Source organism: Haliotis rufescens, unplaced genomic scaffold, assembly GCF_023055435.1.
Source record: "Haliotis rufescens isolate VD_foot unplaced genomic scaffold, xgHalRufe1.0.p SCAF_8, whole genome shotgun sequence".
NCBI classification, from domain to species: Eukaryota; Metazoa; Mollusca; class Gastropoda; order Lepetellida; family Haliotidae; genus Haliotis; species Haliotis rufescens.
The window spans coordinates 33,463,650-33,488,058 of record NW_025964372.1 but is presented as its reverse complement, the minus strand read 5'-3'; the positions used below and the strand labels follow the sequence as shown (position 1 = coordinate 33,488,058).

At 41.7% G+C, this 24,409-nt stretch overlaps 1 protein-coding gene across 2 annotated transcripts in view; it reads left to right on the top strand.

Moving 5' to 3' along the window:
* The window catches only part of LOC124114409 (centrosome-associated protein 350-like), a 126,322-nt gene that overhangs the window by 69,065 nt on the left and 32,848 nt on the right, over nt 1-24,409 (top strand). For both annotated transcript variants that reach the window (XM_046474964.2, XM_046474963.2), the window contains 3 exons: nt 2,920-3,468; nt 16,715-16,774; nt 19,033-19,215. In XM_046474964.2, coding sequence (XP_046330920.2) covers nt 2,920-3,468; nt 16,715-16,774; nt 19,033-19,215 — 792 coding nt within the window. The remainder of the gene's footprint in view (nt 1-2,919; nt 3,469-16,714; nt 16,775-19,032; nt 19,216-24,409) is intronic.

Here is a 24,409-nt window from a genome sequence, read left to right as displayed (position 1 = left end):
GTCCAGACTCGATTATTTACAGACCGCGGGCATATAGCTGGAATATTGCTGAGTGCAGCGTTAAACAACAAACCAAACCAAACCAAACATTATCAGAACTGACGAGTACCAGACATATTTTTTTCAATCCAATAAGTACCGTACTGCTCATTTATAGAATTGATGAGTACTGGTATAATATTGCACCTTCATCATTCAAAGACTTTGTGTTGTACATTCGGATTTTGGTGCCAGGCTGTGTATTTTTTTAAGTTGGCAGTTGCTTCAATATTTTAACAATCACTTGATTGTCTGGTAAAGACTTCATTGTGTACAGGCTGCCTTCGGATGGCAGGAGTACTGTGCGCAGCGTTAGAAATTGGCACTAGTCCTGTAGTCCTTACCGAACTGCCCAATAGTAAAGGTATCCTAAGGACTAGTAGAAATTGGCCTATTTAAAGGGTTTTGCTATATGTTATCATTATAAGGACTAGTGGACAAAAATTGTTAGTTTCTAACAAAGTCTTACAGTTTTATGCAAATTGTGTGAGTTACAGGTGCTACGTTGGGACATGCTTAACCTTATTCACGAACACCTGGTGTCATCAATGATTTTCAGTGATCCAAACCCGTGAAGACCTGGACCAGAATAGGTAGAATAGGTCTTCAGCAACCCATGCTTGCTATAAAAGGCGACTATGCTTGTCCTAAGAGGCGACTAACAGGATCGGGTGGTCAGGTTTTTTGACTTGGTTGATGCATGTCATCAATCTTAATTGCATTGATTGATGCTCACGATGTTAATCACTGAGTTGTATGGTCCAGACTTGATTATTTACAGACCGCCGTCATATAGCTGGAATATTGCTGAGTGCGGTGTTAAACAACAAACAAACAAAACAAAACAGTGATCCATAATTGTCACCTCTATTTTGCCTTTTACGCCCAATGGAATCTGTTCTGACAGATAATCGTGACTGATTGTTCTCGGGTGTTGACGTTACTTTATATTTATGATAATTGTAGTGCAGAGATAACTCTGTGGAACAGGGCTCTGAACTTTTGTTTATCTGGTATTTGAAAATCTTTGATATCTGTGTAGTCGTGCCAAACATTTTTGAGTGCACTCGTGCAAACTTGGCTCTAGCATCATTGTCAGTAGTTTTTGTGTCATTATGTATAACAATTATTGCTGAGTTTACCAGACCAAGGCTTCGGGTAAGTTGCTTAAGTCGCAGATTGCCCGCGTTTTTGTTGTTATTACGAGAATGTCTGTGGGCTGGACTGGGTTAGTTTTATGTTACTGTCAGACCACGTTGGGTAAGATTTGGATTCCACTGCTGAGTATTGTAAGCTAGCTTGAGACTGTTAACCCTTTTAGACACAGTATCAGTGCAGGCTGTAGCCAATAACACGATATACAGGGATTATGGCTGATTGTGCGTGACTGATTTATTATATACCTGTACTGGTAATTCTTGCAAAGTATTTGTTGAGGTCACCAGTTTGATAGAAATGTAGAGCTGAGTGTTTGCTCGTGTACAAGGCCTGAATATTGGCGGGTGTACGACCTTGAGTATTGGCGGGTGTACGACCCTGAGTATTGGCGGGTGTACGACCCTGAGTATTGGCGAGTGTATGAGGCCTGAGTACTAGCAGATGTATGAGGCCTGAGTATTGGTGTGTGTATGAGGCCTGAGTATTAGTGGATGTATGAGGCCTGAGTATTGGCGAGTGTATGAGGCCTGAGAATTGGCAGGTGTACGACCCTGAGTATTGGTGTGTGTATGAGGCCTGAGTATTAGCGGATGTATGAGGCCTGAGTATTGGCGGATGTATGAGGACTGAGTATTGGTGGATGTATGAGGCCTGAGTATTAGCGGATGTATGAGGCCTGAGTATTGGCGAGTGTATGAGGCCTGAGTATTGGCGGGGGTATGAGGCCTAAGTATTGCCGGATGTACGAGGCCTGAGTATTGGCGGGTGTACGCGGTCTGAGTATTAGTGTGTGTAGGAGGCCTGAGTATTGGTGTGTGTAGGAGGCCTGAGTATTGGTGTGTGTAGGAGGCCTGAGTATTGGTGTGTGTAGGAGGCCTGAGTATTGGTGTGTGTAGGAGGCCTGAGTATTGGTGTGTGTAGGAGGCCTGAGTATTGGCGGGGGTATGAGGCCTAAGTATTGCCGGATGTACGAGGCCTGAGTATTGGCGGGTGTAGGAGGCCTGAGAATTGGCGGGGGTACGCGATCTGAGTATTGGCGGGTGTAGGAGGCCTGAGTATTGGCGGGTGTACGCGGTCTGAGTATTGGCGGGTGTAGGAGGCCTGAGTATTGGCGGGTGTACACGGTCTGAGTATTGGCGGGTGAAGGAGGCCTGAGTATTGGCGGGTGTACACGGTCTGAGTATTGGTGTGTGTAGGAGGCCAGAGTATTAGCGGATGTATGAGGCCTGAGTATTGGCGACCCCCAAAAGTACAAGAATTTGTGAAAAGTGTCATCCCAAATATAACATTTGTTACATATGACCACTGTCTAAGAGTCATTGTGTTTTCACACCATCCATGTGGTTCAGTGGTGAAAGTGGTTGCTTCGTAAAAGGCGACTATGCTTGTTGTAAGAGGAGACTAATGGGATCGGGTGATCAAGCTCGCTGACTTGGTTGATGCATGTCAATGTATCCCAATTGCGTGGATCGATGCTCATGTCAATCACTGAATTATCTGGTCCAGACTTGATTATCTTCAGACTGCTGTCTGATAGCTAGAATATTGCCGAGTGTGGCGTTAAATAACAAACAACCAAAACCATCTTTTGTTGAGCTTTCTCCTGACCTATAGCTCTGTAGGTCATCTGTTCAATGTATTGATGCCACCTCGCCAGTAGTCTTCATATGGCTGGAATATTTGTTTTTCACTTTTCATTATTTTAAATCATGTTAATTCCAGATGAGAAGTATCATGAGGAAGGCGACCTTCAAGGCAGAGTAGGATCACGGAAAGCAGACAGGGAGTCCCGTTCTCGAGCGCGGGATGGATACCGACAGGATTACTATGGCAGCCGTGATGTAAGGATGGGTAGTCCGAAGCGAGTTGACTTCTCGCATAACCTTCACCTTCGTGAAGTGAACACAGACGGGACATATCTGGATAGTGTTGCCCACCAGGAGTCTTCCACGGCGTCATCCACTCAATCCCTCGACGTCCAGTCTACACTGACGGACAGTCGGGCCATCCGGGAGACGGAGCTACGCTTCCTGAACGATCACATTCCATCATCACGGAATTACCAGGATGTGAGATGGGATGGGACGCGTTTGACACGCGTCAATGTACAAGTTCCTACGGGTACCATGAGAAATGGAAGGACTAGAACCGAAAATCTTCCAAATAATTTCGGTAGCGAACATAGTGAAGGTGGCTTAGACAGGCGAAGAGAGGACTATGGGAAGCAGAAACGTGTGAAGAAATCATTGAAGGACTTACCTGACAATAATGGTGAGTTTACTCTTTCTTTTTTAGACACAACTGTGTTCAGAATAAAGGGAGGTTTGTGAGGCTTTCTTTTGTATTAGATGAGAAAAAATTTAAATGGAATTCTAGTGTTCTTTCCCGAAGAACCTCTGCGCACAATTCCTGACGTGGAAGCAGCATATGGAGTTGAGTTCATTTCAGATGGTGGTGTATGGCCATGCTCATGGTAGTTTCAGTTGGCACCACTTCAGTAGGGCAATGACATGGCCTAGATGGAACTCTGACCCTTAGCACTATTACAGCTGTAACATTTCCTGTGAAGACCCAGATTGTAATTGGTCTTCAGCAATTCGTGCATGTCATTAGGGGCGACTGGATGGATTGGGTGGTGAGACTGGGTTGATATGTCTTCGTATCCCAGTTGCGTAGATCGATGCTCATGTTGTCGTGATTATCTGTCCAGACTCGTTTTCTTCCAGGCCGCTGTCATATAGCTGGAATATCACTGGGTTGTCTGACCTAGACATGCATATTTAGAGTCTGGAATGATACGGCTGGAATATTTTTTACTGTGACATACCCTTGACGATCTGGGTAAGAATAGGTCTTCAGCAACCTATGCTTGCCGTAAAAGGCGACTACGCTTGTCGTAAGGGGCGACTAATGGGATCGGGTCGTCAGGCCTACTGACTAGGTTGATGCATGTCATCATACACCAACTGCGTAGGTTGATACTCATTATGTCAGTCACTGGATTGTCTGGTCCAGACTTGATTATTTACTGACCGCTGTCATTTAGCTGGAATATTGCTGAGTGTTGTGTTAAACAACAAACAAACAAACAAACAAACAAACTCTGACTTGATCCTTTAATGTCTACCATAATGTCTCAAACAAGATGACTTAAGCAAGATGGAAACATCCGACTTAGTTGTTCAAATGCCCCATTGCTATATCCACAAGATTCCTGATGTTAAGTCTTTCTTTGAAGAATGTGACCTGTGTATGTAGACGGCTCTATGGCAGATAGTGAGAGGCTTGATCAATACGGTATTATATGGTATACCTGATACATATTAAACCTGATCTCCCAGTGGGGATTTATGGGGATTTATAACACAGGTGGACAGTAAGGTATAAAAGGTAATCTCACCTACAGTTTCGTGGGGGTTAAACACATTGCAGCAGGGTAGTCCCTTCGTGATGTCGGACTTATCTGTTCAGTGAGAATCGAGATTGTGCTGTGCGAGAGACTCATTAATTTGGACACACTCTTTTATATTTGGGTTGATGGATATGACCAGAGCCAATAACTATTCAGTCACAAAGCATGATGAGATTAGTTTGAATTATTTGTTTGTGGTCACACACAGCAAGTACAAAAATCAAACCAAAACTGTTAATTCATTTAATGATAATTGATTATCAATAATCACCTTTGGTCAGATTTTTTGTTTCTGTTGTTGATCTTTCTGATTTTTCTTTCTATCTGAACTTTTCATTCTTAGGGTTGGCGGATCAGTAAACCATGGAAAAACAAAAAACAAATTTAAGGCCTTATAATAATAAAACCTTTATTGACAGAAGTAAATACATATACATGTTACTCTAAAAAATGTAACCGCCACCGTGGTCTAGTAGTAGAGCATCCGCCTGTCACTGTCACTGAGCTAGCAAATGAGCATCTAGAACACACCAATGTTAAGAATGGGTGCAGAAAAAGAATTTACTGCATCCCGAAGGACGTATAATAATATTCATTTTACCTACAGCGCATCAGGAGCAGTTATGGGCATCTGTCATTTCATCCAATAACAATGACCACTGTTCACATGATCATTGATTCATTTCAATTATCAACATGTACAGTACACTACACCATATCATAACATTACAGGACCCTCATATTACCTGCAAGGACCCTTAAAATTAATTATTAGGGGACCCTGGACCTCTACTTTCGTAAGTCAAGATAAAACCCTGTATTGGCTATAAAATTAAAAATATTGAAGTGCACAGAATAATATATATCTTTTATCGACCTTGCCAAGCCAATTGGTTAGCACTGAATCTTTAAGTCATAAAGAAAGTGCTGCCTTTGTGCTGTTCTTCGGTCTTTGAATCTATGCATGTATATATTGCCTGATAACATCTCAATGGATTACAGTGGACAAAACTTTATGGATAACACCTTCTTTATTATACAGCTATAGTTGTTATCCCTAAACTTTTAGTCTGCTTTGTTATCCGTCAACTTCTAAGAAATGCCTCTCAAACACCTCGGTGGATTGCTCTCCATTATACTGCTGCTGAATTGCTGAAGGTGCTGTGTGGTATGCTGAAAAAGGTCTGGGGTATATAGTTATACCAAGGTTCCGTCCGTCTGTCCGTCTGCCCGAAAACTTTGTCCTCATGATATCTCTTAAACTATTCAGTGGATTCATCTCAAACTTAGTACATATAATCTGTGTCATATGGAGGGGTGCAGTCAAAAGTAAAAATTGTTTTTATGAATTTTCCATTTTTTTATGAATTTTTCAAACCCTAACCCTATCCATTATTTAATTTGGAACTACTGACACACTAGGCGGGTCGGGGGTATTAGTGAGCAGTTGTCTGATTTTAATATTGACAATCTTCTTGCACAAAGCAATCTTAGCTCTAAGACTATTTTAGTCTATGTTAAAGTAAAATCTAGTAATTTCCTTCCAAGCTCTAAAGTAATTATCAGAACATGCAGTACACCTCACCGTTTCCTAACTTTACAAGATCCTCATATTGCCTGAAGGACCCTTAAAATTAGTGGGGTCCCTTGGACCCCCACTTTTTATATACTTTTTATATAAAATATCAGTAGTTTCAGTTATAGCTTTTTAGATAGATGCTAGCCTAAGGTAATGGGAGCACATCTTCTAGACATACTATTCAATAAAACAAGAGTTACGTCTACATAGTTAATTGATTGGAAGCTTTTAGATAAATGCTAGCCTAAGGTGTCAAGATCCCATCTCCCAGACAGGATATGTCTACATAGTCTTATAGATTACCCGGATTCTCCACCAAATTATCATGGAACTGTTCTGGGTGAACAATACCTTCCAAATGACGTGCTGGTTTTCTTGGGGAATTAGTCAGCAAAGAGCCAGAGTCACAGGAGACTAATCACAATTTTATTTACAAGAACACTTAACAATTTACAATATCTTAGAAAATAAGAAGGGGTTTGACTCTCTTTCCAAGCAGACCTCTCTCCCACAGCCCAGAGTGTGTACCGACTCTCTGTGGCACCCTCAGTTATTTTCTAAGATATTGAAAATTGTTAAGTGTTCTTGTAAATAAAATTGTGATTAGTCTCCTGTGACTCTGGCTCTTTGCTGACTAATTCCCCAAGAAAACCAGCACATCATTTGGAAGGTATTGTTCACCCAGAACAGTTCCATGATAGTAAAAACCCACATAAATCACTAGTCTGAAATGAGCTGTTGACTAGTTGGTCATGACCAGTTGTGTCTAACCCTGGAAGAGTTCGAAGGGCAAACTACGAGAGTTAGTGGAATCATGTGGTAGCAGAGTGTTCTATGTCCTTGCCGCCGTGGCCGCTGCGACGAGCCAGAGCAACATTACTCACACACTGCCAGGCTGCCTGTCACAGACCTCGGTCCTAACATTGTCAGCCCCAGGCAAGATCAACGCCAATATTTATCACACTTGAGAAATTGCTTTGATAAAACCCTGCACAGCATAAGAGTTGGATAAACAGTGCCTGCGAGTGTGTCGGAATGCAGGAGGGTATAGAAAAATCCTGCCAAGTTCACCTACAGGGGCAAAGAGGGGAACAAACAACCTTTGCTTTATGAAATCACTCAGCCTAGGCAGTCATATATCTCACCTGTGTTCAATTATCTCTGTCCTCTGGCCATTGTCGGTAAACAAGCATAGTGTCTCCAATTTAAGTTATTTAAGTGGAATAGCCTCCTTTACAGTTTGTCTAATCACATTAGGGTTAAATTTAACCTAGATGTTTATATTTCAAGATTAATGTTGTTTATTTTGCACTAAAAGCTTGTTGTTTGGCTGGCTGTTCTTTGTATGAGGCATGGAAGCGAGCCAGGTATTGCCATTGGAATTACTTCTGTCATGTGATTCTGTATCACGTTCATCAAGATTATACACACTTTGCGGAATCAGGTTAACATTTGTTTAGCTAAGTAGCTGACAATTAAACGTGTGATAGAGGTGATCGAATTTGTACCACTAGCTGTGAGTGAACGGGAACACGTTCCACGAAGTGCTAAGTTGGTCGTAACTCCCATACTTCAGCATAGGCTTACGATCAACGTAGTACTAAGATCGCTTTGTGAAACGGGGCCCTGGTCTCTATTCCTGCGACACATCCATGTTCAATAAGACTTGCAATGGGTTGAGGTTTGTCTGCATATTGCTACTCATTGCACAGACAAGTACCTACCCCATACAATGGGATGCATTGCTTTTAGTATCATGAATATTGATCTCTGTCTGGTTATTTTTCTTTCAGCCCTTCTAAGCCTATGTTAATATATGGGTGTTTGAACCGTTGTGGCACTTCAGGGGTATATAGTTATACCAAGGTTCCTTGTTTCCACAAAGCAATCTTAGGAGCCTATGCAGTATGCTAAAGTATGATCATTAAGATCACTTTGTGAAGCGGGGCCCAGGTTAGAATGGATCCTCATCCCATGCTTCTAATAAGATCACGTAACAATAAGGATACAGCATATGTGACCTGGATGGTTTGTGAGTAGGTAAATACAAATTGAGTGTGGGAATGGCAATGGCGATGCCTTATAGTCAGGACCAAGATAATCTTGGTTGCAACCACTGTCGTGTATAGTTTCCGTATTTCAGATATGTGACGCTATGGTTCACATTCTAAATATCAGAAAAACAAAAGAGAGTGTTTTATAAAATCCTTCCTTTTCTGGGGGATCATTTTTTCAGACTTAGGGAGGGGGGGTTCAAAATGAAATGAGGGAAATAATCGACTCTTCAAGATGATGTAGGTACATGTATACATCATCCACTGCAGCTCGCTGTGTTTGGGAAAATTAAAACAGGAGAAACATGTTTTTATGTCCTCGTTCAGGAGTATTTCCTATAACCCCATCAGCATGTTCTAACACCTGTGGGGAGTCCGGGTTCAAATACCGTATTCGATGTAATAAGCGCCCACTGCGACATTTGCTAAGATATTGGCTAGTGAACAATCCCAATTAGCACCCCTTCCAATTGATCAATGTACAGAAGATTTATTTGTTCGCGTATATAATACATCGAATACGGGAGGTCTACTGCAACCTGTGATGGTTGTAGAGGTGATCAAATGGATCGGGTTGCCAGACTCTGTGACTTGCTTGATTGTCACAGTGTCAACTTACCCTGACGGTGTGATCGTTGCTCACAATATCAATCACAAGATTGTCTGGTCCAGAACTGATTATTTACAGGCTGCGATGATATAGCTGGAATGTTGCAGAGTGCAGAATTAAGCAATAAACATGTACTAGAAATGTACAAGCGATAATTATATACTTGTTTAGGACCCCATGAATTGTTAAGGAGCCTTGTACCATGTATTGTCAAGACCATCTTGTCAAGGAGCCTGGTGTACATGCATCATGATTATCAACGCACAAGTGGCATGCAAGGGCAACTCACACTGTATAAATACAGACTACAAAGAGTTCTGGTTTGTTTTTCAAACATTTTCTACAAAAAAAACTTTTTTATAGCCTCTACCTAAAAGGATACATAGTTATACCAATGTTCTGTCCGTCCGTACGTCCGAAAACTTTGTCCGTGAGATTTCTCTTAAACTATTCAGTGGATTCATCTCAAACTTAGTACATATAATCTGTGTCATATGGAGGGGTGAAGTCAAAAGAAAAAAATTGTTTTTATTAATTTTCCATATTTTTATGAATTTTTCAAGCCCTAACCCTATCCTAGCTATTTAATTTGAAACTACTGACACACTAGGCGGGTCGGGGGTATTAGTGAGCCATCCTCACTTTTGCCCTTGTTAAATATGCTATGGGTATTAAGAGAAGACATCACTTGAAAGTAGTGTCATGGCGACTGATTTACGACATCCATTGTCTGAAGAACATTTGATTGCAAAGGCTCATTACCCTGGAGCCATGACATCTATATGCCTTGAAACATTTAATTGCTGTTATTTATAAGATGCTAATCCTATTTGTTAATCCCCATTTTTGTGTTCATCGACCGTCTGCCATCCTGAACAGGATGTGCAAGTATGTCACTGATGATTTAATGTTTACATTTATATTATTACTTACTAAATGTCAGGTGACCTTGGCTATATAAGCCTTGGTCCAGAATGATTGAAAGAGAGGAGAGAAGAGAAGGAGAAAGAAAGGTCTTACCCTTAGCCTAGCTAGGGTTAGGCTGGGCTGCTCCGGGCACCAAGACAACAAGCACTACCACTATGTGCTGACTTGGCACATAGTGCCATTTGTATGTATCTATCTACATGTATAAAGTAAAACTGTATATACTGCAAGCCATCGTCTCCAAGTTGTCACTTCCTACTGAGAACCATACGTCGGCCTCTTGCATATACGAGTATGCAAATTGTTCATTAATCAACGTCAGACCGACACGCGTTGATAGTAGTTTAAGTCAGACAAGCCATTCCAAACTGCAGACTCGGAGCACGAATGTTCTTTTTCATGAATCTACAGAGAGTTTGTCATGGTTCTTTATCACAGGATTAAACTAATAGATGAAACTGCCCTACTGCCACAAGTAGGAGATAATTTTGCTTCTTGATTGTAGTGGCTGTGACAATGCCCCAATGCTGTGCTCTGGAATGAACCTTGAATGTGCCCATCTGACAAGATTTACTTTCAACTTGAGCTTTGTCGTTATGTTTATGAGTCCAGAGTTTGCATGACAATGAGATGATTGCCAACCAATGTGTTGCCCCTGCAGCCTTGCGGGTATTCAGTATAGATGTGTTGGAAACGTCATTGTTCATTCGGAAGGCATGAAAGGAATTTAAACTGGAGTCAATGACTTCTAAGCTGCTTTAAGCAATGTTTATAATGACGTCTACAGGAATGTGTAAATACCTGTGGGGAATCAAACCCATCTTGGCCATAGTTTGGGCAACTGGAAACTGATTTCCTTGGTAAACATTTTAAGCAGAAAAACCCCTGCACAAACAGTTATTTGAGATAAATATCATGATCGACCTCTCAACTGTTGAAATATGTTGAATGATTACAATAATGTTGAAATATACCAGTACCAGAATTGCTCTTTGAGGGTTAAAAACAAGAAAATATCTCAATCCTCAGAGTTTAAATATTAATGAATTTACAAGGCATTTGACTGGGTGATAACGGTCCATTTTATTTATTTTGGTGGGCGAGGCACTTGATACTTCCTCGGAGTCTTGAATTTCTATCATACTTTGACTGATAGGGGCCTTGTCCCCCTTTTAATGGGAGAATAAATTAGTTAGTTCTAAGCAACTATTATAAGAGGACGATAAGATTTCATGATCAGAAAACAAGGAGAAATAAGTAGAAATTCTAGAAAATAAGAAACCTTCCCTGAAAATAAGGATATTAACTTGGAAACTTGAAAACTAAAAATCTTTTGTCTCAATTATAAAAAACACATCACTGAGAATGATAATTAAATTTTTTTTAAATAAAGTTGCTTCCTTTACAAGTACAAATTTTTAGTGAAAGAAGCAAAATCTTTTCCTTGAATTTGGCCTCCCTTGAAGTGTATTAACCCGAGCCTCTGTACCACCATCTTCCCGAAGCAAGGGAGTGAACTGACTTTAAAAGTCCAGTTTCCACCCTTGCCGAACTAGGCTGGAATTCTTGGGCTCGGTCAAAGCGTCACCAGTGGTTATTATAAGTAATGTCCCTTAGAAGCCTCTCCTATGGACCAATCAGATTTAACCTCTCGTATCACTTGACTTTGTTTCAAACAAAATGGCGGCGCCAAGTCAAGACGATCTGATCAATAATCAAGAACTATTTTGTGGTAAAAGGGGTCTTACATCGCGAAGCTCATCAAATCACGTGAGCACCTTGATCAAAAACATGAAAATACTTGGAAAATGTCTATGGACAAAGAGTTGGCGGTGCAAATCATGCAATTGACCGTAATCTACACGACAGTTTACTATCCGGATTTTGGTTTCGTTGCACGATTTTGATTGGACTATGCATAGACTCGTTAGTCCAGCCAAAATGTAAGTCCATAATACCAGCCTAGTTCGGCAAGGGTTGAAACAGGACTTTTATAGTCAGTTAACTCCCTTGCCTCAGGAAGATGCAGTACTACAGACATTCCCCTTCTATAAAACAGAACTTTCCAATCAGCTTAGGGAAGCAGTTTTTGTTATGCATTTTGTAGAGGCTGCTGATCATGTGTATTGAACTAACATGGCAAATGATAACCAGAAAGAATTGAAGTCACTACCCCTTTTAATGACTAATTTATTTATTAATATGATCATTAAAATGGGTTGAGGGATTTGGTTATTTTACTCATCTTGATAGATTTGCTTATAAAGTCAATATTGGTTCTGCCAATTGACTCGCATTCCTGACTATTTGTAAGTAGTTCTGCTTGTTAATGAATTATGTTTATACTGTCACCTATCAATACCTGAGAATAGCATAGGGCATGGTGATTGAATGGTTTAGACTTTGTGGTTTAAAAAGTGATTACCCCACCCCACCCCACCCCACCCCACCCCACCCCACCCCAACCCCCAAATATAGTACATGTTGCACTGTATACCTATACCTATGTCTGTATCTATATACAGATTGACTGTATCATGTTAGTGGTGCTACTTGTGGCAGTACTTAGCTGTTCCCTCCGTACAGGACCGCCTCCGTGGTCTAGTGGTAGAGTGTCTGCCCGTAGAGCGGAAGGTCCGGGGTTCGATCCCCAGCCGCATCATACCAAAAGATGTTAAAATATGCAGAGCTCCAGATAAGCTTTTGGTGTTGTGGGTATTTTACCCATGCATTTTAAAATCACTGCGTATCAGCTATTCTATCTGGGTATTCAAATTTCTGTTACCCACTAGTTTTTACACATGTGGGTATTTAAGTTAAATATTTAAAAACACTATTCATCTAGTCCCTGCAAACTGGTGTTGTGTTGGTTCGAGAGCTTTATAGGACTAAAAAATACCACGATACTTCCACAAGAAAGTGTGATGGCAAATGATCATGATGTAACTGTCATCGTGGAGTTTGGCAAGGTTGACGGAATGCCCGTTTATAATTTCAAAATAAGTTGCTGATTTGCCAATTGAATACGCAGGGTTACGTCACAATATTTTGAATATACGCACAAGTTTTATTTTTGTAGCGTATCTGTAATGTTCGTTGCGTATTTGATACGCTTGGATATTATTTTACTGCGTGTTTCTGCATTTCTGATGCGTATTTTACGCAGATACGCAGCTTATCTGGATCTCTGAATATGTTACTTGTTGTTACCCTTTCTGGCGCTCGGCATTAAAGGGCTAAAACAAGGACTGGTCGGCTCGGAGTCAGTATACTGAGTCTGAGTGGGGTATTCATGTTAAACTGCGGCATGGTATCTCAGTGGGCTAGCACTATAAATCGGTACCAGTCCGGACTAGTACAAGCAGCCACACACACACGTGCATGCAAGGGGTGACTTAATGGATTGGGTGGTCGATTCGGTGACTTGGTTGATGGTGTTCTTGCGGGTCTTTGCACACATTTTTGATCACTGGATTGTTTGGTCCAGATTCGATTATGCATATTATGCCGAAACCCGAACTGTCAGGAAGACTGAGTCCTGTTTGTTTCTGCAGCTCCATGTTGTAAGTGTGTGGTGTATATTTAGTAAGTAAACCTTTATTTAGAGTTGTAGTGTGTTTATCTATCCAACTACATTAATGAAGTGTGTCTATTTCTGGCTGGTCCTAAGTGGCTGTGTTGACCGAGGTGCACAAAGACAGCACTGTCATGGGAAGTAGAGTGGCTGACTCGTGGTCTTCACAAACAATGCAGAATGAGGTGCACATACACAGCACTGTCATGGGAGATATGAGTGACTGGCTTGCTTAGTGTTATGTTCAAGATTATTGCACTTTTGGAGTGACTTGCATGCACTGGGTGTGTTTAAATGTATGTGGTTGATTGGACTATTGCCAGTTTTGTAGACTAACATCTAGTCTCTGAAATGAACATATTTTATGGATAAAAACAGTTGTTAAATTATAGTTATGAAATATAATAAAACAGAGCTGAGACGCTTTCTTCTTTTTCAGATATAGTAATCTAGACTTGCTAAATGTGATACACTTGCATGCACTGGGTGTGTTTGAATGTATGTGGTTGATTGTACTTGTCTGGACTATTGCCAGTTTTGTAGACTAACATCTGGTCTCTGAAATGAACATATTTTATGGATAAAAACAGTTGTTAAATTATAGTTATGAAATATAATAAAAAGGAATCAACATCACATTTGCAAACAACACGGTGACTGCCAGGCAGATTTCGGTTGATTGCAGGATTTGCAAATCATGTGTACCTCCAACTCGGCATCAACAGATATTTTCCGAATCTTTTCATGTTTTTTATCAAGGTGCTCAAGTGATCTCACTCATGCATTTCGCGAAGTATCACCATTTGTTTTTTGGCAATATAGATCTTGATTATCGATCAGATGTTCTTGACTAGGTGCCGCCATGTTGTTTGAAGTAAATGCAAGTGATATGAGAAGAGGAATTTGATTGGTCAAGAGGAGGGCCATAGAAGGGCTATAACTCATAATAGCCTCTGGTGCCACTACCATAGAGTCACAAAATTCCAGCCTGATTCGGCAAGGCCTGAAACTGGACTTTCATAGTGAATTAACTCCCTTGCCTCGGGAAGATGGCTGATAGTGGCGTAATATACAACTCATGCATACATCACTGGATTATTTACAGATGGCCGAGATAGAGTTGGAATATTGCCGACTGCAGCTATAAACAACAAACAAGTATTATACGCATTCACAGAGCCCAACGGATCAATACAATTTAACAGTTTGTTATATCGGTCAAATATCAGGGCCTCTTCAGTCTGTTGGGTTAATAATCTTGATAATGTCAAAACTGTTTCATGTTGGAGGAAGCTGTTGTGCCTAGCTTAATAAAGTGGCAGATTAGGTTGGCGGCTATTCATGATACTGTTTCCCTGTGACTGTGTAGAGATGTAAGATTTTCCTGAAGACTTCTGTTGAGGTATAATAACAGGTATGTCGTGCCCTGACTCACCTCGGTCGCTGACTACATTATGGTGTATATTGCAACGTGGAGAAGATTGCTATCTAACCAGCACCCATTTAATCTGGAATCTTAATATAAATTCCTCAAGTGTGATTTGACTGAATATACATGGCTTGTTGGAGACCTGGCTGTTTGTGTTGGGGAAATTAGAATCAGTTATAGATTGTGTCCTCTTGTCTATCAAATAAAGGCTTATTTGTCTGGGTGAAGTGCTCATGGATTATATTGTAATCAATAAGCTCATGTTGAGGGTTCCAGCACAACATACAATGTTGCTGTAAGAAACAATTAAACCTTTTGTTGGATATGTATTTGAGGGTTAAGTATTCAAAAGGAATGCTTTTCAAGCTGATTGATTTTTGGTACTTAAGACATATTTGTTGAGCTTATAAGATGCATCCTACAGTCCTGGACCAGATTGCCAGAAGCAGTGTCATTGATTGCTGAAAATAAAAGGAATAAATAACCCTCCATTTCTGAGCAATGTGCTTCCCCTTCGCCTCAGGTTCTTATTCTTGTAGCTGGCCGATCATGTTTTAACAAGCATGTTGACCTGTGAAGATTCCGGGGTAGAATAGGACTTCAGCAACCCATGCTCCATGCTTGCCGTAAAAGGTGACTATGTTTGTCGTAAAAGGCGACTAACGGGATCAGGTGGTCAGGCTTGCTGACTTGATTGATGCATGTCATCGATCCCAATTGTGTGGATTGATGCTCATGACATTAATCACTGGATTGTCTGGTCCAGACTTGATTATTTACAGACCGCCGTCATATTGCTGGAATATTGCTGAGTGTGGCGTTTAACAACAAACCAAAAAAACAAGTATGGTACAAGTAATAATTAAAATAAATTGATTTACATATTTGCTGACCATACAAAATGACAAATGACAATTGTTTTGTTTTTTTAAATTGATTTTGTTCAACTATTGTATTTTTCCTACAGCTTAAACCGTTCATATTCATCACAAACAAATTGTGCATTAGTTGCCTTCCCAGAGTAGGAAATGGTTGGTCCCTCAGCAGTAAACCAGTACAACAAGCTCATTTGACTGGACGTTTACTTTGATAATAAACAAACGCACAAAATGAAAACAGGGTACTCCATGGTAATGGAACGCTTATGTGTAGTAATTAAGGTATTGTACCACAATGACGACAGTGAGGAGTGGGACGCTTTATGTTTGTACACATCAAAGTAACTGCATGGCGAACTATGCCGTAAGGAGTTCAATATCTGCACATGAACTGTACAACCATTGTTATCAAAGGAGGAATACACAAATGTAAATAGTTTTTCACATGTGATGATTTCCTCAATGAAAGTTAATCATTTCATGTCAGATGTTTATCCAACTGTGTAGGTTATTTTAAAGTTAAATGGACTAAAAACAAATATAATTTGTTGAATATTGGACTGTGTAAGGTGTGGTGAATTGTCACATCTTGCTGGCCAGTGGCAGAGGTACTAGGTTGACCACAGGGAACTCTGGGTAGGAGAGTAACGCAGTCACACATTGTTACATGGACATGCTCTTCAGTCTGTTGTTATGACAAGACACATTCTGCCTGTCATCCATATGGGGCCTTGATAGTTTGCATGGACAACTAAATCTTGAAGACAAACTTACTAATCAACTTCAATTCAACTTTAATAGAGTTTATTTTGTTTGAGTCAATTCATTTTCACTGCTTGGGATTTAGAATGCCCCCATTCAACCTATGTTGGTTGGTCCACAGACTTGTATAACAAGGTTATATAGGTCCGTGGTTGGTCAAGGTGCCGAAGTTGATGGGGTTGTCCAGCTAACAACAAACAATAAAAACAAACACCATTCTGAAGACTCACAATGTGTTATGTAATGTAGGCCTAAATTTGTCACAGTTCTAAATTTGCACTCTTTATTTCAGAACTGTTTGAGAAAATAAGAGAGAAGATTCGTCAACAGCGCCTCACAGCTTCATCTTCAGGTATGTGGCAGCATTGTTCAGGGGAAAATGGGGTGTCGTCAGACAAGACGTACAACCTGGCAGAGTTGTCTGTCAAAGCATGTGCTGTCTGAACTGTTTGATAGGCATTGCTTAGAAGTTGGCAGGTGACAAAGTAGACACAATTTATTGATTACAACTTCTTTCTGACATTTCGGTATAGATCCTTACACCATTGTCAAGCAAGGTATTTCTCAAATTGTGTCTGCTGTGTGTTGAGGATACAAGTCTCCGGGCTGCCCCCTACCCTGTGTTATCTCCAACTGCCTCCGTGGTCTAGTGGTAGAGCGTCTGCCCAGAGAGCGGAAGGTCCGGGGTTCCATCCCCGGCCGCGTCATACCAAAAGACGTTAAAAGATGGTACTTGTTACCCTGTCTGGCGTTCGGCATTAAGGGGTTAAAGCAAGGACTGGTCGGCTCGGAGTCAGTATACTGTGTCTGAGTGGGGTATTCATGTTAAACTGCGGCATGGTATCTCAGTGTGCTAGCACTATAAATCGGCAACAGTCCGGACTAGTACAAGCAGCCACACACATACGCGTGCATGCACGTTGTATATAAGTGCAATAATCTTGGACGCGACGTTAAACCCCGTTTCACCTCACCTGTGTTATCTCCGCTGTCAACTCCCAGGACCCATGCTGGGGGGCAGGCTGTACCAGGGAAGGCGTTTGGTATTATCAGGACTTGAGTGGGCTTGACAAGCAGGATCACAGTCTGAGGAATCGATGATGGTTTTATCTACTTAGGGTTGAAGAGCTCCACAAAAATCGAGCTTCCCATTCAGTGTGAGATAATTGTCTATTGTTCAGTTGTCTCCCTTCCCTTTAGAGGAAGACATGTTGAACAGGGATTGTGACACTTGTAAAGTGAGTGTCAGTTTGATACAGAGAGTACACATGTCAGTAGAACATCAAGTTAGGAGAGTTTAAAGACATAGAACAACACGTTAGGAGAGTTTAAAGACATATAACAACACGTTAGGAGAGTTTAAAGACATAGAACATCACGTTAGGAGAGTTTAAAGACATAGAACAACACGTTAGGAGAGTTTAAAGACATAGAACAACACGTTAGGAGAGTTTAAAGACATAGAACAACACGTTAGGAGAGTTTAAAGACATATAACAACACGTTAGGAGAGTTTAAAGACATAGAACATCACGTTAGGAGAGTTTAAAGACATAGAACAACACGTTAGGAGAGTTTAAAGACATAGAGCAACACGTTAGGAGAGTTTAAAGACATAGAACAACACGTTAGGAGAGTTTAAAGATGTAGAACATCACGCATTAGATACATTACTCTTGAAAATAGATACCCTACTCATTTATTTGTTGATAAAAACACATCTTGGTGATCCGGTGTCAGAGAAAGTCCTCAGTACCTCATGCTTGTCAGATGACTCAGATGAGAATGGGGTTGTCAAAGTCTGAGACTTTAGCCACTTGTTTCGAAGCCTGAATCAAGTAAAATTCTGTTCAGGCAAGTAAGCTCAGATAGATGAGTCCATATGATAACACTTGAATCAACTTAAAATGTTGCTCAAAGCCAAGTTTGGGCTAAAACATTTTTGGCACAGACTGTAGTCAGGCTCTGTGATTATCGTTGTACCTCGATTGCATGGATTGTTGCTATGGATGCTTGCAGCCACTGGTTTCCTTGTCCAGGATTAATTATTTACATTCCATTAGGATATTACTGGAATAATACTTACTGTGGTGTTTCACATGAAGATAAACATGTTATTTGACAGACTTCATGTTGGGGGCACAGGTGGCCCAGTTGTCCTAGACTCTGGTTTCCTTGTCCAGAATTAATTATTTACAGACCATTAGGATATAACTGGAATATTACTTACTGTGGTGTTTCACATGAAGATAAACATGTTATCTGACAGACTTCATGTTGGGGGCACAGGTGGCCCAGTCGTCTACGGCTCTTTAGTTCTCTGTGCAGAGTTGTGTCCCTTTGGCATGCCAGAAACGTAGGATGAAACATCAGATATTCCCTGATCATGTTTCATGTTTGTCAGCTCCCTACTCGTGCTCACTGAGGTTTCACCAACGTGGTTAACATCTAAGATCTGTATCGCTTGGGGCATTCCTCCCATATCAAGCTGACAAGCCATGATGTATAACTGAAATATTGTTCAAAGAGACGTTGGACCAAACTCACTTGACTCATCTCTCATAGTTTGTAATCCTTGACGCTTGATGTGAAAATGTTTTGTTTGTGTAGACACAAGTCAAGACAGCATAGTTGCAGCACCGGGTGGACCAACCGAGACAGCAGACAACCCTCTACATGTCCTCCATGGCATCAGCGATGCTGTCCAGACCACGGCTGTAGGGGACGGCGTGGGGAACAGACAGCCCAGAGTACGCAAGGTGGCAGCGGGACCACCGCTTCCTGTCTATAAAGGTGAGTTGGTGATACCAGTTAGAGTGAAGTCTTCCTCCCTCTAGCTAGAGTGTAGAACACGAACATAGCGGCAAACGCAGTAATCTGTCTGTCTGAACATGGCTAAAAATCAGTCATCTTGTGGATGTATCATGTCAGAAAAGGTCCCCAGTACCCCACGCTTGTCATGTCTCAGTACCCCATGCTTGTCATGTCTCAGTACCCCATGCTTGTCATGTCTCAGTACCCCACGCTTGTCATGTCCCAGTGCCCCCTTACTTGTCATGTCTCAGTACCCCATGCTTGTCATGTCTCAGTACCCCACGCTTGTCATGTCTCAGTACCCCATGCTTGTCATGTCTCAGTACCCCACGCTTGTCATGTCCCAGTGCCCCCTTATTTGTCATGTCTTAGTACCCCATGCTTGTCATGTCTCAGTACCCCACGCTTGTCATGTCTCAGTACCCCATGCTTGTCATGTCTCAGTACCCCACGCTTGTAATGTCTCAGTGCCCCATGCTTGTCATGTCTCAGTACCCCACGCTTGTCATGTCCCAGTACCCCATGCTTGTCATGTCTCAGTACCCCATGCTTGTCATGTCTCAGTACCCCACGCTTGTAATGTCTCAGTACCCCACGCTTGTCATGTCTCAGTACCCCATGCTTGTCATGTCTCAGTACCCCACGCTTGTCATGTCCCAGTGCCCCCTTACTTGTCATGTTTCAGTACCCCATGCTTGTCATGTCTCAGTACCCCATGCTTGTAATGTCTCAGTGCCCCATGCTTGTCATGTCTCAGTACCCCACGCTTGTCATGTCTCAGTGCCCCATGCTTGTCATGTCTCAGTACCCCACGCTTGTCATGTCTCAGTACCCCATGCTTGTCATGTCTCAGTACCCCACGCTTGTCATGTCTCAGTACCCCATGCTTGTCATATCTCAGTACCCCATGGTTGTCATGTCTCAGTACCCCATGGTTGTCATGTCTCAGTACTCCATGCTTGTCATGTCTCAGTACCCCATGCTTGTCATGTCCCAGTGCCCCCTTACTTGTCATGTCTCAGTACCCCATGGTTGTCATGTCTCAGTACCCCACGCTTGTCATGTCTCAGTACCCCATGCTTGTCATGTCTCAGTACCCCACGCTTGTCATGTCTCAGTACCCCATGCTTGTCATGTCTCAGTACCCCATGCTTGTCATGTCCCAGTACCCCATGCTTGTCATGTCTCAGTACCCCACGCTTGTCATGTCTCGGTACCCCATGCTTGTCATGTCTTAGTACCCCACGCTTGTAATGTCTCAGTACCCCACGCTTGTCATGTCTCAGTACCCCATGCTTGTCATGTCTCAGTACCCCACGCTTGTCATGTCCCAGTGCCCCCTTACTTGTCATGTCTCAGTACCCCATGCTTGTCATGTCTCAGTACCCCATGCTTGTAATGTCTCAGTGCCCCATGCTTGTCATGTCTCAGTACCCCACGCTTGTAATGTCTCAGTGCCCCATGCTTGTCATGTCTCAGTACCCCACGCTTGTCATGTCTCAGTACCCCATGCTTGTCATGTCTCAGTACCCCACGCTTGTCATGTCTCAGTACCCGATGCTTGTCATATCTCAGTACCCCATGGTTGTCATGTCTCAGTACCCCATGGTTGTCATGTCTTAGTACTCCATGCTTGTCATGTCTCAGTACCCCATGCTTGTCATGTCCCAGTGCCCCCTTACTTGTCATGTCTCAGTACCCCATGGTTGTCATGTCTCAGTACCCCACGCTTGTCATGTCTCAGTACCCCATGCTTGTCATGTCTCAGTACCCCATGCTTGTCATGTCCCAGTACCCCACGCTTGTCATGTCTCGGTACCCCATGCTTGTCATGTCCCAGTACCCCATGCTTGTCATGTCTTAGTACCCCATGCTTGTCAGGTGCCAGTACCCCACGCTTTTCATGTCTCAGTACCCCATGCTTTAGAAGTCCAGTTTCCACCCTTGCCGAACTAGGCTGGAATTCCTGGGCTCGATCGTAGCGCCACCAGTGGCTATTACGAGTTATGTCCTTTCTATGCCTCTCCTATTGACCAATCAGATTCAACCTCTCGTATCACTTGCATTTGCAAATCCTACAGTTGACCGAAATCTGCATGTCACTTTACGAACCGGATTTCTATTTCGGTGCGCGTTTTTGATTGGACTATGTATAGACTTGTTAGTCCAGCCAAAATGTAACTCCATAATACCAGCCTAGTTCGGCAAGGGTGGAAACTGGACTTTTATAGTCAATTAACTCACTTGCCTCGGGAAGATAGGTTTTACGCTGCTTTTAGCAATATTCCAGGAATATCACGGCAATGGACGCCAGAAATGGGTTTCTCACATTGTACCCATGTCGGGAATCGAACGTGACGAGCGAACGCTTTAACCACTCAGCTATCCGACTGTCCCTTTTATGTGTTTAGTATTAAGACTGCACGTGATACTGGTACATTGGTAAACCGTGATAGAAACTGTTGACAGACTATATGGATCGGTTTGATGAGAAACTACGTACAGAAGTGTATTTCCTTGGGTATGTGATGAATGAAATAAGTTAAAATTAATTGAAACAATATTTCTAGTACACTACTGCTGTGTGTCACTGTGTTACCTCCCTTGATAATGAGTTACTGATGGCTGCTGAACCTATTGACTGCGAGATTGCCCAAACAAAAGAGGAAAAACCGGCATATGGCTCTATTTTGGTCATATGAATGAAGGACAGGGGAAATAACATAGTATGTTAATGGCAATATATCGCAATACATGTAACAATACATATCATAGTACAGACCAAGGTATTGCAGTACCCGTATATTGCAATACAAAAGTCCAGGCAATCACAGCCCTGTTGAGTATTGTGTGGCGACTTGAGTGACATGCAACCATTGTACATTGTCAATAGATGACTTGATAGCCCCTGATTCAGTGAACAACAACAAATATAACTACGTGTAATTCATAGTTACGTCTTCACCTCGCTGTTGAATAGCTTCATATGTTTATTGTGAAGTAAATTTCATGGCTGTTCTCGACTATAAAGTATTTAAGTGAAACTGTATTGTAAGCAGACACGTGAACAACATATTTTATCCCTCGTCTTTGTTATGGAGTTATCCTCCCTTTGATTATCAAGGCCCCTTAACAGACAACTTATGACATCTTCAAATAAAAAAAGATAATATGTACATTGTGACGTGAGAATATGGACAATAGTGGTAATAAAATAGTTCCCCTTTAGAGGCACAGTTTGAAGTGGGGCGAGGTTTGAAGTATGAAGATATGAAATTGTCATAAATCTGTTTGTAGTTGGCTTGTCACAAAGCAACCTGTCGGAGCTCGTAAACTGAAGGTGTGAGTGTGTTAACAAGACATAATGATCCACAACAGGAGGACAGCTTCGTCTCTGCCTGTCAGGATCACTATCATTGCCACGTACTCCTTGCTCCGACGTTGACAGGTGGAGGTCGTTGTCGGTGGAGTGGCTGTAAATAGTCCCACATTCCTTGTGGTCATTACGCTAGGAAGACCTCTTGGGAGACCTTGTGATAGGAGGCAGTATGTCCTGCTGATAAACCAGGCTAAGATATTATGAAGTTGTTGTTTTTCAATGTTGTGGAATTGCTGTCAATCATTGTCAATAGTGAAGTTGAAAGGTATTCTGAATGGTCGAAAAGTTGGCAGCTGTTTGAGTTTGGGCTAACAAGGGTAGAATGAACACTCTTGCTACAGGTTAATCATATGACATGTATGAGTCAATATGTTATGATATGATATTTTTGGTTTAATTCCTCTTTGAACATAGTGTCCCTTAAACCACTCATGTCAGCTTGATGTGCGGGTCTTAGACAATTACCAATTTGTTAAAACCTATGATGTTTTGTTTGTTGTTCAACGCCACACTCAGCAATATCCCAGCTAAATGACAACAGTCTGTAAATAATCGAGCCTGGACCAGACAATCCAGTTATTGACATCATATGCATCGATCTACATAACTGGGATACAATGACATGCATCAACCAAGTCAGCGAGCCTGACCACCCAATCCCGTTAGTTGCTTTTTACGACATGCACAGTTGCCTTTACGGCAAGCATCGGTTGCTGAAGACCTATTCCACCTCGGATCATCACAGGTTAAACCTATGATCTCAGGTTCATGGTGCTGAAACCTTATCAGGGCATTTTGGAGATTTCAACCCACGACCATAGGGTTCTGGCACTCCTAAGGGATGCACAGCAAATTGTTGCCTCTTAGACATCTGCGACCAGGGTGCCCTCTCTATTAACTGGAGAAATGTTGGTTGAGAAAAAACACCTCAAAGCTTCCAGGAACTGGCTGATTGGTAATATTGGAAAACTGGTTCCTGGCACTACTTGATACTGGTCAGTTACCCTTAGATCTTGTGTCCTAATGGTCAGTCCCTTGTAATGAATGTCTTGCAGGAGTCTTGATTCACTGTGTGCAATTGTGTCCATATATCTGAAGCTGAATTCTACAGACATTTACCGATAGGCTCCTCTTTCAGTCCTTCAACTTATTTACTCTGTGCAATTGTGTCCATATATCTGAAGCTGAATTCTACACAGACTTACCGATAAGCTCCTATTTCAATCCTTCAACTGATTTACTGTGTGCAATTGTGTCCATATATCTGAAGCTGAATTCTACACAGACTTACCGATAAGCTCCTATTTCAATCCTTCAACTGATTACTGTGTGGAATTGTGTCCATATATCTGAAGCTGAATTCTACAGACATTTACCGATAAGCTCCTATTTCAATCCTTCAACTGATTTACTGTGTGCAATTGTGTCCATATATCTGAAGCTGAATTCTACAGACATTTACCGATAGGCTCCTATTTCAATCCTTCAACTGATTTACTGTGTGCAGTTGTGTCCATATATCTGAAGCTGAATTCTACACAGACTTACCGATGGGCTTCTATTTCAATCCTTCAACTGATTTACTCTGTGCAATTGTGTCCATATATCTGAAGCTGAATTCTACAGACATTTACCGATAAGCTCCTATTTCAATCCTTCAACTGATTTACTGTGTGCAATTGTGTCCATATATCTGAAGCTGAATTCTACAGACATTTACCGATAGGCTTCTATTTCAATCCTTCAACTGATTTACTGTGTGCAATTGTGTCCATATATCTGAAGCTGAATTCT